The 18,675-nt window shown below is 50.2% G+C and overlaps 1 protein-coding gene across 6 annotated transcripts in view; it reads left to right on the top strand.

The window, feature by feature from the left end:
* Positions 1-10,510, top strand: part of PACSIN3 (protein kinase C and casein kinase substrate in neurons 3) — a 31,264-nt gene extending 20,754 nt beyond the window's left edge. For all 6 annotated transcript variants that reach the window (XM_024215165.3, XM_024215150.3, XM_024215142.3 and 3 more), the window contains 9 exons: positions 273-373; positions 860-1,016; positions 1,854-2,089; positions 2,571-2,726; positions 3,457-3,632; positions 4,585-4,705; positions 5,197-5,330; positions 6,774-6,934; positions 10,182-10,510. In XM_024215165.3, coding sequence (XP_024070933.1) covers positions 320-373; positions 860-1,016; positions 1,854-2,089; positions 2,571-2,726; positions 3,457-3,632; positions 4,585-4,705; positions 5,197-5,330; positions 6,774-6,934; positions 10,182-10,297 — 1,311 coding nt within the window. In that variant the 5' untranslated portion in view covers positions 273-319 and the 3' untranslated portion in view covers positions 10,298-10,510. The remainder of the gene's footprint in view (positions 1-272; positions 374-859; positions 1,017-1,853; positions 2,090-2,570; positions 2,727-3,456; positions 3,633-4,584; positions 4,706-5,196; positions 5,331-6,773; positions 6,935-10,181) is intronic.
* Positions 10,511-18,675: the final 8,165 nt, after the last annotated feature.

Raw genomic sequence — 18,675 nt, 5'->3', positions numbered from 1 at the left:
AGGGCCAGTTTCCTCCACAACAACCCTTCTGATATGCCGCAAGCCTCTCCCGCATGGATCCCTTCTAGTGGGGAGAGGAGTTGAGTCTGCATGGCCGGTTTAGTGCTGGAACTGAGTAAGGGGGTTGGTAAGTGCCAGTGGTGCTGTGGTATGGACACTTGCCCACTGGTAACTGAACTGAATTCCCTTCCATAAGTGTTGAGTTGTCGGGATGGTGCGTGGCTGAGTCCCTGACAGGGTCATGCTACAAACAGCTCTTCTTTCTCTTCCAGCTGCACTGAAATCTGCAAAAATTCTTTGCTGCAAGAAAACCAGGGTTATGTCCTCAGAAGATGATGTTGGTGGGGAGGCTCCTGGGGGCAGTTTTTGGGAGGTAAGGCAGGATCATTAACAGGGAGGAAAATGTCTTTTACGTGTCACCCATAGAGTTTTGGCTTGGGTCTCAAGCTCCCTGAGTAATATGCTATTCCCCTGGAGTGGGAGGGAGGGAGAGACACTGACTTGCTTTTGGGACTGGTGTACTTCTCTGGAGGGGGATTCAGTAGGGTGTATAGGCCTTGGTGTAAGGGGGAGGTGACCCCTTCCTTCTCAGAAGCTACTGAGTGATGCCTCTGTTCTAGACCTGAATCAGCACCAATAGAGAAGAATGTGAAGCCAGAACATCCCACCTTTTAAACCTCCCAGAATACATCCACCTCCTCCTGCGGGAGCCCTGCATGGGGTCCTAGCCCGGCTGCTAGCCTCAGCAGGACCTGCCCTCACTATGTGGTGGCCTGACCTGCTGCCTCTGGCTCCTAGCGTGGGTGGATGGGTGGGTGTGAAGTCAATGCAGTGGGACTGACGCTGTCTGCTCTTTCAGGCTGGTAACTACAGGCGGACAGTGAAGCGTGTAGATGATGGGCACCGTCTCTGTAACGACCTCATCTCCTGCTTCCAGGAGCGAGCCAAGATTGAGAAGAACTATGCCCAGCAGCTAACAGACTGGTCCCGCAAATGGAGGACCGCTGTGGAGAAGGGTGAGGCAGGCAGGCTGGGGTGGGCACAGGCTTCAGGAGAAGCTCTCCGCTCCTAGAGCACCCTGTCTCACTGTGATTGGGGCTGTCTGCAGGAGATGAGCACACCCATTAGGCAACATGGAGCTGGATTTCTTGTATTCTTCTTTCCTGGCTCAAACCAAGTAGCTCTAGGACAGGGATGCTCTGTGGTTCCTGTCCAGCCACCAGTTCTCTGATCCCTTCAGGGAAGGGATGTTCCCTCTGCATTTCCAAGTGCTCCATTACGAAAAAATGTTCCCCAGACTGGAGGGGGGAGGTTCAGGCTTGGAGTGTGTACAAGGGAAGATCTGTAGCCTGACTAAAGGATGACTTGGGAGGAGAAGGTGGGGACACAAGTGCCTAAGAGACTCTAATGGCAGGTGATTGACATCACAAGGTGATAGGGCCTTAGAGTGTAACAAGGAATGAGGGGGTGTTGGAACAGATACCCTAAAGTGCCCACTAGCCTGTGAAACTGGCCTTAAGCTCCAGCCAGGGGGCTGCCATTGCTTCCCTCTTCTAAGCTCAGCTCAGACAAAGCCCCTGAGGAATATTTTGTAGGGACTTACCCTGCACTGACTGGGGCAGGACTAGATCATCAGCTATGGATGCTCATTGCTAATACCTGACTCTGTGAGCTGTAACACCTAGTCCTTCCTCTCTTTCCTATCTGTGCAGAGAACAGTCCACGTTGGCCTGAGTACTTTTTGGTGGTGGCAGAGGTGTCCTGCGTGATGTGGGAAGGCTGGTTTCTGAACTTGGTCCCCATATCCGTGGACATAGGGTTGTAATGGCCACTCTTGTGTTTTGCTCCTCCAGGCCCTCAGTATGGCACACTAGAGAAGACTTGGCACGCCTTCCTGACAGCCGCAGACAAGTTGAGCGAGATCCATCTAGAGGTGCGGAACCATCTTGCTGGTGAAGATGCAGACAAGATCAAGGCCTGGCAGAAGGAGGCCTACCATAAGCAGATGATTGGTGGGTTCAAGGAGACTAAAGAGGCAGAGGATGGATTCCGTAAGGCCCAGAAACCCTGGGTGAAGAAGCTGAAAGATGTGAGTAAGGAGTGGTGTGTAAGGCAGGGGGGGCTGGGATGCTGGGGCTAGACATTTTTGTCTGGAGTGCAGTTAGCTTGGGTGTGCTTTGTTTAGGCCTCTCTTTGGTTGTGGGGGTTGGTTCTGTTAGGTGTGGCTGGCTCCTTGCCCATGGCAGACTTGCAGCCTTCCTTGGTGCAGCAATATCTAGGGTTGGTGGGCTGGGGCCCTCCTGTGTGGCAACCTGTGACTTAATGGGGGAGTGACTTCCTGGCTGTGTTGTTCAGGGGAAGCCTTTCCTTTTGAGCATGGCAGGCTGATGGCTGAGCTGGCTTCTCCTGATGGGGCTTGCTCCTGTGTAATGTTTGCTGCCAGTAACAAAGGCTGAAAAACAACACCTACCAACTCTTCTCCTGCCCCCACCACCCCCAGCAACACGTAAGGGATGGGGAAGTTTGTGTTGGGGCATCTGGCTCTGTTTTTACAGAACTACCTGTGTTAGGTGGAGACCTCTAAGAAGAACTATCACACAGCCCGGAAGGATGAGAAGACGGCACAGACACGTGAGAACCATGCCAAGGCAGATTCCTCCATCTCGCAGGAGCAGCTGCACAAGCTGCAGGAGCGTGTGGAGAAATGTGCACAAGAGGCTGAGAAGGTGGGTGTGCCCAGTGTGGACTCATACCATTAGGGGTCACTATACTGGCGAGGCATGGGGAGAAGAGACTTGAAATAAGTGTGTTGAAGGCAGAAGTCAACTTAGCTCCTGGTCCTACAAGGTGCCAAGTATCCTTGCTGCCTGCTGACTTCAGTGGGAAGTGTGGGAGCTCAGTACCTCATGGGACTGACCTATAGCTAGTCAGGTCCTGGTGACCGGGATCAGACCGCGCACCTGGTGCTGTATAACAAATAGTTCCAGACTGCTGCTCCACAGGATAGAAGCTGCAGTGCAGAAGGCTCTGGCCCAAGAGTGACTAGTGTGCATGTCCAGGTGAATGCAGAATTGTAGAGCTGCTCAATGGAGAAGATGGCTGGAGAGCTGAGCCTGTCATTCATATATTTTTTGTGTGTGTGTGTGTGTGTGTGTGTGTGTGTGTGCGCGCCCCTCCCCCAGCTGGGAAAGTCATTGCCATTGGAGAACTGGGGAAGGTGTCAGAGGCAGAGAAGGGTCACTGACATGGCAGGACTGGGAGCCTGGGTTCCCCTGATGTTTCCATACCCCACGCTTAGCTGTGCAGGGGACTCTGTGCAGGGTCCCCTGATGGAGAGGAGAGCAGGAGCAAGAGGGAAGAAGTGTGTGTGCACGTGTGCCCTAGACAGGGTGCAGAGCAGGGGGTTGGCACCAGGGCCGGTTTGCTTATGTTTGGTCTCCCTCCCGGCTGCTGCAGTGTAAGGATCAGTATGAGAAGATGCTGGAGGAGCTAAACCGCTACAATCCCCGCTACATGGAGGACATGGAACAGGTGTTTGAGGGCTGCCAGGAGGCAGAGTGCAAGCGACTGTGCTTCTTCAAGGAGATGTTCCTGGATCTACACCAACACCTCAACATCTCCACTAATGAAAGGTACCTACCTGTTCAGTGCCCTGGTCTGTGACGGGATATCCACTCCATGGCCTCTTGGAAAGGCGAGCGTCTGGCATGTGTGAGGGGGCTTGTGTCCTATTATTTCCCCTTCTAAGGTGTCTGAGTGAATAGCTGCAGTCCGACCACAGCTTGTCTCTGGTTTTATTCAGGGAGGGTTCTGCCTCAGTTTGAGGATTCCACCGCTCCTACCATCGTGCACCCTTCTTGTGGGTGTGAGTCTTTAATCTACTCTGTCCTTCACTTTGAAGTGAAAGCTGTTACATGCCTCTAAGGGGATGTCGACTCTGTATCTGGGCGCACAGACCTACCCCCAGGCTTCAGAGCCTGAGCTGCCATTTCTGCACAGCTATTTTTAGTGCACCAGCTCCACTGTGGACCCAGGCTGAGAGAGAGACTCCCAGATGTGGTGTAGACATACCCCAACTCACTGCTCCATAATCTTTGAGGGCCAACGCCACCCCATTCTCTCCAATAGCTGGAGACACTTAACCTGCTTCCTTTGGTGTGATATGAGTCAGGAGATATGTAATACTGTGCAGGAGCATGGAGGTAGCCATTGCAGCCTCCCAGGACAGTTTTGTGTAGGGTCAGGGAACGTTACACGTCAAACAGACCCATTTCCCGGTGTCTCTTCATGGGATTCTGCCAACCCTTTGCAAGTTCCAGCAGCAGGGCATCCCCAGCTGTCAGTGCCCCTGTGAGCCAGGCCAACTGGCTCCCTGCTTCATCTCTGAGGGGATGGTGTTTCCATGGAGTGGGATGTGTGTGGCTTGTGAAATGCTTTGGGGCTAAAGGCGCTGAAGCACAGCCTTTCTAATCGCCAGTGGTTCTTGAAGTAGGATGATGTAGAGGTGAAAGGGGAAACTTATGCACCTGACAGTAATCTGTACAGGGTCTTGCTCACTGACATTGGTTCTGCTTCTGCTTGCAGTTTCCATGCACTGTACCGGGATCTGTACCAGGGAATCGTGGCTGCAGATGACCAGGAGGACCTGAAATGGTGGCGCAATACACATGGGCCAGGCATGGCCATGAATTGGCCACAGTTTGAGGTGGCATATCCCTCTAGAATGCATTTCCACATGCTGCAGGGCTACTTTATTGTACTCGTACTCTGTGGCTTCCCCCTGCCCTCTGAGACTCTTCCCACTGGAAAAGGCTCTATCCCTGCTCACCTGGGATCATGATGTTGGCACCTTTTTTTCTTAGAGGGGATAGTACTGGAAGTTCCACCTCTTTGGCAACTGGGGAGTGGCTATGCCAGCTAAAATGCAATCATTCTGGCCCCCCTCCCAGCTCTGATCAGGGATGGGGGTTTACGCTAAGGGTAATGAGACATGCTGCATCTTCTCTCTTCCCCTCAGGCCTGATCTTACTGCCTCCGCAGGGCTCTTATTTGGCAGACTATTCCATTGCATTGCTTGGTCATTAGTTAAATATGGTGCTGTGTTCTTGTGCCCCCTATCTTCCTCTCTGGCAGTAGAATAAACTGTGTCAAAGCTCTCTGGACTCAGGGGACTGATGTGCCTTTCCTTCTGGACAGGAATGGACCCTGGAAACCCAGCGGCCAATCAGCAAGAAGGCAAAAAGCAGTAAAAGTGCTGAAGATGTGACACTGACCAGCATTGTGCCCACACGGGATGGTGTCTCTCAGACCCCTCCACAGACACGGCGAGGGTAAGGGCTGAAGCCTGGGACATACTGGAGAGGAATAATCATGCCCTGGGGTATGAACTAGCTGAGCTGAGAGGAATTCTCATTTGTATTTCTCTCCCTTTTTTTAGCCATTGGGCTGGAAATGGGTGAGCCCCAAGCGGTGCCCTTGCCTATACAACTCGGAGATGTGTAGGGCAGAGAAAGGGGCTTGCTTGGAGCATTGGGGTGTAATATTGGGAGGATCTCCTCTGCTGTCCACGTGCAGTCACATGACAGTGCCAGAGCTAGGACCTTCCTCTCCTAGTGGCCCTGTTCAGTGCTGGGGTCTCCTCTCAATCCATCCTAGCATGGGTCTTAGTCTGATTCACTGCTGAGCAGGATGCTGTGTGGGGTGGGGGAGAATGCTGGTAGGATTTTGCCTTCAGCTGCTTTTTTATCTCTGGGAGATGGAAAAAGCCCATGGGGATTAGGAACTAGAAATCCTTCCCTAGGTACACCAGCAGGCCAGGATGTTTGAACAAGACTCTCTTCCCTGGATATGAGCATCTTATGGTTTGGTGTGGGGTGCTACATGATCAAAACTTGACAAGCCCAACGGTGACCGTTTACACACTTCAGGTAGCTGCTTCCTCTTCCAGGATCTGTAGCAAATGAGTTAAAGAATGGGAAGGGGCTTAGGACATTGATTTCCTATGGTGTCCACTTCCTTCCTGCCCCAGAAGACATCATCTCCTGCTGACACAAATGAAGCTTAGAGTTGAACATGGCAGGGAAGGGAGGGAAGGAGTTGGAAACAATCTGGGTGGATCTGTCTCCAGGCTGCTGTCCTTTCCCAGGCAGCTGGATTCAGGGCCCTATTTGCCAATCAACAGGTTTTCCTACCAAGCGGAAAAGAACAATTTCTTCTATGACACCCTGAGGGCATCAGCCCATGTGAAGTTAGTATGGAACACAACCTATCCAGGGGGTGTCTGGGTTCAAAGTATCTGTGTTTTGCTCTTCCTTTCTCCTCTGCTCTGGCCCCTGAGTCAGGGAGACCAGCTGAGTCTGCCCTGGGGGGATGTGGCCTCCTTTCTCGTTTAGGACTGTTTCCAGCTGAGTATATAAATACCTGAACTTTCTTGAGTTTAAAATTGGCTTGGCCTGTCCTGGGTGAGGGGTTTCTGCTGAGTGGGGCTGGGGCTTGAAAGGGAGATGCTGTTTGGACCAGTTACCTGCACAACCCCCTGGGATTTTGCAGTTTTCTGGGCTGTTTTCAGCCAAATCTAACTTCTCCTGGTCTCTCTCCTTCCTGTACATTTCCATCCTCCTGTCCTGCCTTTCTGTCTCCTCCTGGCTCAACAGCGTAGTTGTCCCTGGGTCTCTTCGGTGGTGCATGATTCAGGAGATGGGGAGGCACCTCAGAGGGTCAGTCCTGAGTTTGAGATGAGCCTGCATTTTTGTTTTTGCTCCCCATACACGCAGCGGCGGGAAAGAGGACATGTCGGAGTGGTCCGATGACGACACTCCCAAGAAATGCCTGGATGCCAATGGGCACGAGGAGGACATAAAAGTACCAGGCGTACAGGTGCGAGCGCTGTATGATTACACAGGACAGGAGGCTGATGAACTGAGCTTTAAAGCAGGTACAGAGGCACTAACCCCTTGCCACTACCACTTGGGCTGATGGTTGGAAACCTCCCACTGTGAGATCTGGATAGCTCCTTGGGAACTGTTCATTGTCCTTGCCCACTGCTCCCGGCGACGGGCATAGCACTGGGCAGGCCAGCACTCCATTCCACCACGCTGCTCAGTGAGGGGGATCAGCAAGGCTCATATTCTGGAGGAGGCACCTCATACTTAGGGAGGCATTCAAATGCTGCAAATGGAATGTTTTGGGTCCTGGCCAACAGGTTGGGGAAGAGCAGGCCCATAACCTGATTTGTGTTTGTTTGGGAGAGGATGGGACCTACCTGATGTGTGTGTCCGGTGGAAACTCTGAACAAAGACATGGGGGGGGGGGGTTGAACCCTCATTAGCAAATGTTGCTCCCTTGGGCCAGAAGCTTGAAAATCTCCTCCAAACCTTTCCCTAGGAACTTAAAGGGGGAGGGTTTGGGTTGCCTTTATAAAGTGCCTCCTCTTGCCTTTGTAAAGTGGCCAGATAGAGCTAGTTTTGGGGGGGATTAAGTTCTTGTCCGATAAGCTGGAGTGAGGTTAGCAGGAGGAAGCTCCACAAGCCACCACCTAAGGCAGTGGTTCTCAACCTATTTATCATTGTGGGCCATACTTGTTACTGGGACACAGGTTGAGAACCACAGCGCCTCCCCAAACCCTCCCCCCGGACTCCTATGTCCAGTGCACCCCCCGACTCCATCCACAGAGGGGCCAGGAGCAGAGCCCTGTGGCGTACACACTGGGGCTGCCACCCGGCTTGGTGCGCAAGCCAGGCGGCAGCCCTGGCCCCGCAGCGTGCAAGCTGGGTGGTCTTTAGCACACAGTTGGGCTGCAGCTGTGTGCTAATTGGGCTGCATGCAGCCCACGGGTCGCGGGTTGAGAAATACTGACCTAAGGCAAGGGAGCTTCCTGGGACTGGAGCAGTCTGCTCCCAGTAGATGATGAGGCTAAGGAGAACCCTGGGACCCTTCTCTCTACTTTAGCTGTTTGTACTCTGCCCGCCCCTCCCCAGTCTTCCAAGGGGCCATCTGGATCTTGGGAGTGTTTCTAATCTTGCTTGTATTGACTTGCTTGCAGAAACATTGACTCTGTCTTTCAGGTACTAAAATCCCTGGCCCAACCAGGGCCTGCTGCATGAGGTCAGCATTTGTGCTGCTGAGTCACTACTAGATTTCTTGGCACTAACTCACTTACTGGCTCAGTAGAACAGCTTTAAAGCAATCCCAGCAATAATGTGGTTGAGGATAATTACCCTAGGGGGCAGAGGAGATACAATTTCTCTCCCTGACACCTGCTGGTTGGGAGGAGATGGAAGGTAGCAGGCCCAAGGGCCCCCCCCCCCCCCCCCGAAAAGAAACAGCTCTAAATCAAACCAGTTAGTCCCTTCAGTGCTGGGGTCAGCTCATTCCATCCAAATGCTGCTATAACCAGCCTGTACTAGTAGGGCTTGAGTTCAACCTGGTTTGCAAGGTGACTTTCCTTCCCAGTCTCTGAACAATTGGACGGTCCCACAATGGCAGTCAAATCTCCTTGTCATAGTAGAGACAAAGGATTTCTATTGGTGGCAAGTGATCCTATTCCTTCCCTTTCCCAAAGTTCAGAGCTGGGGTAAGGAATGAGAGCCCTTCCTGGCTAATCTCTATGGGCCCATTCCATAGCTTACTGACTGCGTGGGCTTTGGCCAATCATTGAATAGGCATCTAACAGCTAGAACTCAGCGGTTTCTCACTCGTCCTTCCCAACTGCTTCGGAGGAGCCTTGGGCCAGAGAGAACATGAAGCAGAGTTCCAGCACTGAGACTTGGGAAGCACCGTGCTCCCCAAGGGCCTTCTCTTGACCTATCTGGTCCTGGTCTCCTTATCTAGGGAAAAAAAATCCTTCATGAGCAACATATCCTTCAAGAGTTCTCTCTATAGAGTTGTGTGCCTGCAATATAGTTCCAGTTGAATGCGAAATATTGAGATGTTGTGATGAGATCAAGATTAGACTTGTTTGCTGCATTTCACCTGTATGGGGTTTGTACAGTAACTCCTCGCTTAATGTTATAATTATGTTCCTGAAAAATGCAACTTTAAGTGAAACGATGTTAAGCACATCCAATTTCCCCATAAGAATTAATGTAAAGGGGGGGGGGGGGTTAGGTTCCAGGGAAATTTTTTTTCGCCAGACAGAAGACTTGTATACAAGTTTTAAACAAACAATTTAATACTGCACACAGCCATGATGATTGTGAAGCTTGGTTGAGGTGGTGAAGTCAGAGGGTGGAATATTTCCCAGGGAATATCTTACTGCTAAATGATGAACTAGCACTCGGCTGAGCCCTCAAGGGTTAACACATTGTTGTTAATGCAGCCTCACACTCTACAAGGCAGCACGGATGGAGGGAGGAGACACAGCCTGGCAGTGGCTGCAAACATTCCATGTGGAAACTGAACATGATGATGAACCCACACTATCCCACTGGAGCGCACCACTCCCTCCACTTTCCAAAGCGGGGGGTGTCGGAGAGAGCGAGGGAGACACACATGGGGGGTGTTAGAGAGAGACGTGTGTTGCCCCTTTAAGTATGCTAACCCCACTCTAAGTACACTGCCTTTTTAAGTAGATCAGCGAGTTGAGACAGCAGCTGCTCCCTCCATCCTGAGTGCTGTCCTATTCTCCTCCCCCCCTCCCCTGCTCTGTGGAGATGGGGTACAGGAATGGGGGGCAGGAGTAGGGGGAGGGGGACACCCTGACATCAGCACTCCTCTTCTTCCCCCCCTGCACAGCAAGCAGGAGGCTCCTGGGAGCAGCTCCAAGGCAGAGGGCAGGAGCAGCACATGGCAGTGGGGCAGGGAGGGACAGCTGAACTGCCCGGCAATTGATAGCCTGCTGGGTGGCTGCTGCACAGGGAACTTAGGGAGCTGATGGGGGGATACCGATCCACCCTGGTTCCAAGCCCCCACCAGCTAGCTCCAACAGGCTGCTCTTTCTGCAAGCAGTGGATAAAGCAGGCGGCTGCCAAACAACTTAAGGGAGCATTGTGCAACTTCAAACGAGCATGTTCTCTAACTGATCAGCAAGGTAACAATGGCGGGACAACATTAAGTGAGGAGTTACTGTACTTCTAATAGGGGGGTCATGCTCACTTGCCCCTAGGGAGCTATCCAGCCACTGGGAGGTGTATGGGCTCTTGACGCCTTTCCAGTGGCAAAGTTTGTGCTGTTTCCTCTTTTAGGTGAAGAGCTAATGAAGATCAGTGAAGAGGATGAGCAGGGCTGGTGCAAAGGCCGGCTTCACACTGGCCAGGTTGGACTCTATCCTGCTAACTATGTCAAGAGGGTGGGATCATGATTGCTACTCTCATCTTGAGGTGTGTGTGTCTCTCGCATGTATATCAGCATCTCCTGCAGAGGTCACCAGGTCACTGCTGGGCCCCTAACCCACATCAACAGCATATGTAGCAATTTCTGGACTCTCTGGGGACATTTATTTCTTGTAATCAATGCTTCATTTTAAAATTCTAGAGCTGTAGGGATTTTCTAATAAACAAAAATTGAGTAAAGACTTCTGCTGCCTCTGAGCACTGTAGGAATTTGGGGGAGGGGTCTTAATGGCTTGTGCTGGGATGGGCCATTGGGATGTACTGATACCTTGCCACTCTGCTTCTGCTTGTAAAATCTAGATGAGAGCTCTTTGGTCCATACTTGGTTGGTTGAAGGCTGCTCTGTTACTAAGCTTCTCCCTTTAGGGAAATTTTTAAGACAAATTGCTGTGAGGAAACCTTAGTGTAGTTTCCTTTTTGGACCCTTTCAGTTGGCCTAGGTATGGCACTGAAGTAGGTCTGGTGGTCTTGGCTCCCCTTCCCACAGGGACTGGCAAAAGCCAAGTGTCCGTGATAATTCGTTCAGATCTGCTGCCAGCTTTCAATACCATTCACCTCTAGGTCTCATTGATTGCTCTGTGGATTGCAGCTGGAGTAGTTGGCATAGCTTGAGTGGCTCTATCCTATTCTTTTCTCTTCCAAAGATCCAGTACGGTAGGGCTGGTTATTGCTCACCTGCCCAAAGGGCTATCCCAGGTGGAGCACCTTGAGCATGGGTGGTGGGTATCATAGGCAGGGGAAGGCTGTGCCTCCCCAAACAGCCTAGCTTGGGCCTGCCCACGCTCTGCCCCCAGGCCAGGCCTCCTCCTGCAGTTTCCAGTCCTCTGCCCTAGCGCAGGCTGACTGGGGCTAGCTGGCTTGCATCCCACAGGGACTCGAGGCGGCCGGTGCTAGGGCTGCCCTGCCTGCCCGGTGCTGTGGGCCTGGCGCACCAGGGCTGGGGGCGCGGTGGGGGTGCTCTGGGCTCCTGCGGGCTAGGGGGGGCCACCCATGATCTTGAGGTTCAATTAAGTTTCCCATCCTAGTCAATATTTATGCCATACAGCTGGGGGAGATGCTGAGGTGTCACAAAACATGTCCAGGGTGTCAGCGGACCAAGGATGGTGCACTCTCTCTACTTTCCCGCTATCTGGCTGGGACTGGGAAGTGGATGATGTACCTTTTTGGAGCCTCCAGACGAGATGAAGTTGACATAGGGGAGAAGAGGCTTGGTGCCTACCCCACTCAAGTTCATGGCACGTTTGGTTTGTAGTGGGTTTTTGGATCCTTGATAACTGTAGCTCAAACTACCTCTTCCTTCTGGCTGTAAAGGCACTTATGAGCACTTCTCACGCATCTGAGACCCTCTCCCACATCCTTCAGACCCTTGACTTGCAGACTGGATGACTGTATTGCACTCTACATGGGGTGCAGTGCTTGCAGACCATTTAGAAGCAATATATGGTATAGAATGCACCTACCTGCTTTGCAACAGAAGCTACCTTACTCCAGTTCCACTAGCTTCCCAACTATTTCCAGGTGCCATTCAGTGATGGTGATTTATAAAGCCTTTTATGGCCTGGGTACTCTCTCCATCTTTGTTCCACTGGAGCAACTGAGATCAGCTGGGGGTCTGAAGTTCATGGTGCTAGCATTCAAATATGTGGATAGCCTAGGGTCCTCGATTCTGGCCTACCTTTGACCTACATTTTATTTGGGTTCCTACAGCCATTCTGTAACAGGAGACATTTGAAGTGCAAAACTAAAGGTGAGATTGGAATTAATTTTTCATTGTAAGATTTCAGTCCTGGGCAAGTGAATATCACTGAGATACAGAGGCAAGATTGTAAAAACAGCACTTAGAATTTCACTGAGGAAGGTAACTGTGCTTACACACATGAGGTGCTTGGCCCATGAAAGGTGGTCGAGAAGATACCTGCCATAGAGTCTGAATAACCAATGACAAACTTGGGCCAAACATGAAAGAGAACTGGAACACAGGAGCAATGTCTTCTGGTAACCCTGATGTTATACAGGCCAACAAAAAAGTTCCAAAGTCTTAGACTAGAAAAAGAGCAATAAGACATTCAGAGGAGAACCAACACCCAGGTTCACTCCTTTAACTGTCGAGACAAAAAGCAGGCAGACTCAAAACTCTGTACTGTTACCAAGAACACAAGTAGTAAAATGTCTGCTGTGATGGCAGAAGCCAAATTCTTCATCACATTGGATGCATTGGCAGGGTTTAGGAGATGGCCCTGGCCACAAAACTTTGATATTTGCATTTTCAATGCATCATTTGGCTGCCTCATGAGGTTGCCTTTTGGGATATACTTGGCACCAGGAAGTATTTCTCTGCACAATGTGCCAGGTTCAGGAAGGTGTCTCAGGAGTGAAAATGTACATTGATGCCATCATAATCTGGGGCAGCGCCACTCCTGAACTTCAGGAACAACTCTAGAGAGGGCTGGAAACCATAAGAAGAAACAACCTTCAAGTGAATGAGGCTTAAGTGTCCATTTTAAGTTACTGAAAGTGAGCAGACTGGTAAGATTCAAGCACTAGTGAATATGCAGAGACCAAAAGATAAAGGAATTCTGAAACTGCAAGGCATGTTTATTTAGCTCAGTAAGCTTGAACCTACCTATGCAGCTCAAACAACTTTCAGTAAAATTGCTTCACAGATAAACAGAATAGATTTGGATGGCAGAGTGTGTCAGAATTCAAGCATAGCATTTACTGACTATAGCACTACTGCAGCAATGCTTTGACTCACGGGAAGAGTCTCTAAAGAGGTTTCAAAAAGAGTGGGACTGATGGCTCCCTACAAGGAGCATGACTGGCAGAAAATGTCCACCTGAAAAGATGGTAGGCCTTGCCTATCACTATACAGTTTGACTAGAGAGAGTTATGAATCCTCAAGCTGAAATGGACCATAAACCACAGATTATGGCCTACAGAAGGACATGGAAAAGTGTAACCAAGGACGCAGCCATTCCTTTACCATGATCCTGAAGCTCCAGCTAGGGCATTGCTTAGTAAATTGCATGTGCTCCCTTCACTGACCCGCAGCCAGATGACCTTGAACAAATAGTGATAGTACACATGAACATGATAAAAGTATCCTGAACAAGAACATGAGATGAGCTAGAGGGAAAACAGGCCAAGGATAAAACCCTACAAACAATAAATTATATGTAATAAATGGAGAAATCTAGTCTTCCCACCTATACATTCCTAACGTATATGAGAGTTTTCATAACCATTCACAGAAAAGGACAAATCCGCCTTCCCATAGTGACAAGGAAATATTGGGAAGAACATAGGAAGGGCAATTTTGAATGACAGTCCACAATTCTCCTTTTTAAAAATTGTATTCTGGCCAGGGATGAAGAGTGACATTGAAAAAATGGCAAACGTATGTGAAAGATGGTGGGAGGTACAGAGAAGCAAAGCTGAAATACCCTGTGATACAGAATGAACAACTTACACCTCCAGAGGACAAAGTCTGAACAGGTTTTGTTTGTCCTGAGAAAACATGACCACCTGATCATAATGGACTGTTTGCAACTTTTCAGAAATATCAACACTTAAATACACCACAGCTTGTGTGACGAGATCCAGAAAATCAAGTTTGCACACTGGGAATTCCATAAAATGCCAAGGACTGTATTAATGGACAAGGGGCCCACACATTAAGAATGGGGAGGTTTTGGACTTTGCTGGAATCTGAACTTTGGCATGACAGAGTATGAGATTCCTATAAACAAATGGATTAACAGAATATGGAGCCTAAGTAGTGAAGAATTTACTTAAAAACAAACAAACCCTACTTAACACATCTGCTGGTGATTTCCCCATAGTGCAGAACTCTGTACAAACAGCTATGTGTATACTTGTTTACCAGACTGATAGAATTATGGCCTGACAAACTTCTGATGTTGGCAGAGATCTGACAAATCAAAATGGATACAAAACTATAATAGAGCCAAATGCCATAATTGGTTAATGTGGTTTGGGGCTCTTAAACCAGAAATCGTTTTAGGAATCTGTCTAAAACAGATACAGAAACCTGTTGAAAGGTACAGATTTAAATGCTTGGATGATGTTAAACTATAGCCCTGTTTGTGTTAAAACTTGTCCCGTTCCTCCACTGGATGGAAAATGAGCTCTAATGTTAAGATTCAATCAGGGAATGTGAAGCTTCCATAGGCCCTTCCCCAATCCACACTGTCACACCCTGTGGTTGCATGTGATACTCTGGGAGAGCCAAAAAGCTAGACAGGAACTAGTTGCTGACACTGAGATTTTGAATACAGCAAAATTAAACTACAACAGACCCACCATGGTACTAACTACATTATTTCTTAAATAAATTGTATTTTTCTATTCAAGTGTTTTATATTATCTATGCCCCCAGGCACCTCCGTACGTAAGTGCCTTCCACATGAAATCAATAACAATAGCGAAGCCCTTCTGGGAAACCCTACCTTGAGTTAGCAGTGAAGGCTTCTGTATGCTGGGAAGGGGGAACCTGTGCTTGGCTATCCTGGCTGGTATAGGAGGACCTATGAGCCTGCTTGGCGGAAGTAGTTGAAGAGGGTATGATGGTGATCATGTCTCTTTCAATAGCTCCACAATAAAGGAGCAGCTGACTTGGCTACCACCTGAGCTGCTCCACCTATTACTGTGGCCCATGCAGCAGCCCCATAGTCTCTGGGATGAGAGTTGTTACTGTGAAACCCAGAACCAGCTGGGAAAACTGTTTCCATCTATGGGTGGGGGTTGACAGGGGTAATCAACATACACCAACCACCCTATGGCTAATGTTTTATGCCCAGGTCCTTCATAGAGCTTGGTGCTGTTGCTTCTTGCAGACAGGGTTCAAATTTACAACCCCCCCACCTCTTTTTCCCACATTTTGTTCTTTTGTAGATATGTCAAAGTTGATAAGCGGCAGATGAGCACTTTCCTGTGGGTCTGTAGCAGCCCCAGCTGGGGCCCTATGGAGCACCTGCCACAGCTGGTTTCTGTGTGGTAGGGTTGCTTGACACTAGGACTGAAGCACTGCAACAGGTGTGAGAGTGTGGAAACCTGACCAGTGCCCCAGTGAACTGTTGCAACAAGCCATGTCTGCCCCTCACCCTCTGCATTTCTGCTATTTACTGACCTAGCCCAAGGCCATAGTCACTCAGTGCTGGACGGTGGCTTTCTCCTACTGAAGGTCAGGCTGTGTTATTAACTAGGGCTGCCTCAGCTCTGTTGCTCAGGCAGTTAGACTCTGCCCATGTGCAGAGGGTAGCAGAAATCAAATGACCTGGTAGCCAGGTTAATGGGCAGAAGCTGTGCAGGTGAAGTTCTTTTTTGCCAATGGCAACAGCAGCTCCAGCGCAGGCTGTAAGCTGGACGGTGATAGGCTGATCAGAGGCACTTCATGGAAGGGACTGTACCAAAGCCACTGGTACAGGCCTCAGGGTAAGATCAGTGTAGCTGGATAGAAAAATCCATGGAGGGAGTGGCGAGGAGAGTTGGGCAGGGATGAACCAACCCAAAATGGGATCGGAAAGGCAGAGAACAGCAGGAGAATAAACTGACTTTTAATAAAATAAGGGGGAAAACCTGCAAGCTGGGTTTAAAGACACCTCCCAGAAGATGTAACTAGCGCCTGTGAACAAAGGAACAACCCCAAACCTAGTGCAGTGCTGCCATCAGGGTGAGAGCTGGAGGACAGTCAGGCAGTGAGACACTCCATATTTGTACCAGGCCACCCAGACTCTGAGGGAGAGACCAAGCAGAAGATGATTGGAAATGGTGTATTCAGAACAGAATGAACAGGCACTTGCTGTGGGGAAGGGGACAGTGAGAGGAAATCAGGTATTTAGCATGATGTGTCTTTTAAGACAGATCTCTGGTCTAAGCAAGGTCTCTAATGAGATTTTCCTGGCCAAATTTCACGACTGTTAGCCTTCTTGACCTCCTTGCTGCTTTCAGTGCCATCAACTGCATCCTCTTTCAACTTTGGCTGGCCTCTACTGATTGTCCCCTGATCTCTGCTTGCCTCACTGCACCATCCTTTTCCCCAGAGCATCTCTCACTGGGTTTGCAGATTCATGTCTCCCTCTATGCAAGCCTGCATTTCAGCCTGTCTTGCACTCAACGCAATAGGGTTAGAACTGAGCTCCCGCTCTTTCCACTAGCAACATTCCTAGCCCATCATTCTCCTTGTCACTTGGGCTTATAAACTGCCCTCTTCAACAGCTCTCTCTCCCTGCACATCTAGGCTGTATCCAAAATCTGCTGCTCCTTCCTTCAAGATCTTGCTGCATCCCACTCCTTGAAACGCTCATTCCAGCCCTTGTCATCTCCCACCTTGATGAGTGTAACTCCTTCCTTGCTGGATTCTCTGCCAGCCACCGTACAAGTGGCCATTTACTGCTTTCACCTCTAGCTGTGTGTTACACTCCTACCCTCTAGTGCCTGCCCAGCCTGTGGGCTGGGGATCTTGCCTTCTTCCTTGTTTGGGAAGTGCCTCACACACTGTGGCTGCTACTAGAAAGTGGGGTGGGGGGTAGATTTGGAGAACTTGGAAGGATGGGGGGTAGGGGAGCTCAGACAGATCTCTTGCCACTACTAAAAGATTTGGAAGGATTGTGTTTGAAAAGAGATGATGGTGCTGTGGTTAGGCCACTGGACAGACACTCAGGAGATCTGAGTTCCATCTTTGGCTCTGCCACAGTGCATGTGACCTTGATCAAGTTACTTATTCCCTGAGTTGTAGTTCCCTATCTGTACACAGAGATCACTTTACTTCCTGAGCTCCTGGGGTAAGGGGTATTGTAAAGCTCAAATACTAGGATGATGAGGATCACTGAAGTGCTAAGCAGCCATATTGCTCTGGAGCTGCTATACAGGCTATAGGAACTGAGTATCCATTCTGTTTCAAGGAAAGAATCTCTCTACATACTCTCACAACAACTGTCCTCTCCCCTCTAAGGCAGTTGGTTTGACTTTGGCCTATTCCTCCAGTTCTGCAATTAAAACCCCTGAACAAAGGAAGATTGATACAAAAATTGTATTTAAACCACTGTCCGTTTCTCAAGGACTTGTTAAACTCTGCTGCTCAGAATTCATAGCCCAAACAGGATCTGGTCTAGGGCTGCTGGCAGGAGTGCAGAGCCCAGCCCGCCTCTCCTGAAGCTCAGACTGGCCTTTCTCCCCAAAGTCCAGTCAACTTCTCTTGAAGGAGCATGAAACCATTGCTTGAGTCCAGGTGTCTGACAGGGCCAGTTCCTCTGTTGGCACTGCCCTGGCTCTGCTCACTGTTTGCTTCCTTGGAGCGACTTACCCAAATGGACTGTCCCGACTCTGGTCCCTGTGCTGCCCCCAACTGTACTGAATGCAGCTCCAAGAAGATTCGCACAAGGCCCTGGAGGATAGTGACATAGTGATTGGAAACAAGCATGTTGCTTTCAAAGAGATGATCACGAAGAGATGGGAAAAGGCCTCGCTCCTCACTCACATCTGCCAAGATGGCCAGCTCTAGCACCAAGCCCCAGCTTCTGTGCTGCCTAGAGTCTCTAAAGAACCATGTGGAAAGGCCAAAGATCTTCTCTGCCCTGCGGATCACCCTTTGAACAGACTCTGCAGGGAGAAACTGCCTTCCCCTGTTCTTCACACACATTAGGGCACTGCCTGCAGGCTCCACCCCAGAAGGGGACATCAGGGCAGCTCGACACTCAGCGCAGGTGAGGAGCGGCAGGAGTTTCCGCACTACAAAGCGGGAAACATACGTGGTTGTGTCTTCCTCTAACTGCGAAAGGAGGGATGGAGATAAGTCTATGGCAGTGGTATCCTGTCTGGAACCTGGGCACCAATAATCCAGCCAGACTTGCCCCTTTCCCAGTGGCCAGGAGGCCTGCAGCTGGAGGTTGGCCCGTCTGCTCAAGGACACGTCCAGCAGATTGGGTGTATTATGTCGCAGCCCAGCAAGACCCTTGCACAGGATGTGTCTGTACGCGGACTGGAACGCCTGTGCTGTGGTAGTCCCTCTCTCCTCACAACCCTGCCGAATGGCTCCCCAGCACCACTCCAAAGGGTCCAGGCTCCACCAGCCGGTGAGCAAATATGGCACAGGCCTGTCCTCTGCCTCCAGATAAGTTTTTGCCATCCACTGCAAGCTGCGCAGGTTTACCAGGAAGCCCAGAAAGCCCCAGCGATGCCTGCTCAGCCCTAGCAGCTCCCCAGTGCCATTGCGCAGCTTGCGCAGCAGGTTCTCATACTCGTTGCAGAGGTTATTGAGGGAGTCATAACTGGCGAGGGACAGCGGCGCTTTGGGCCCTTTAGTGTGGACGCTCCGACTGCTGCACAC

Source organism: Terrapene carolina, unplaced genomic scaffold, assembly GCF_002925995.2.
Source record: "Terrapene carolina triunguis isolate 2854851 unplaced genomic scaffold, T_m_triunguis-2.0 Scaffold96, whole genome shotgun sequence".
Taxonomy (NCBI): Eukaryota; Metazoa; Chordata; order Testudines; family Emydidae; genus Terrapene; species Terrapene triunguis.
Note: the sequence above shows the minus strand (reverse complement) of the source record. Positions and strands in the feature narration are given on the sequence as shown.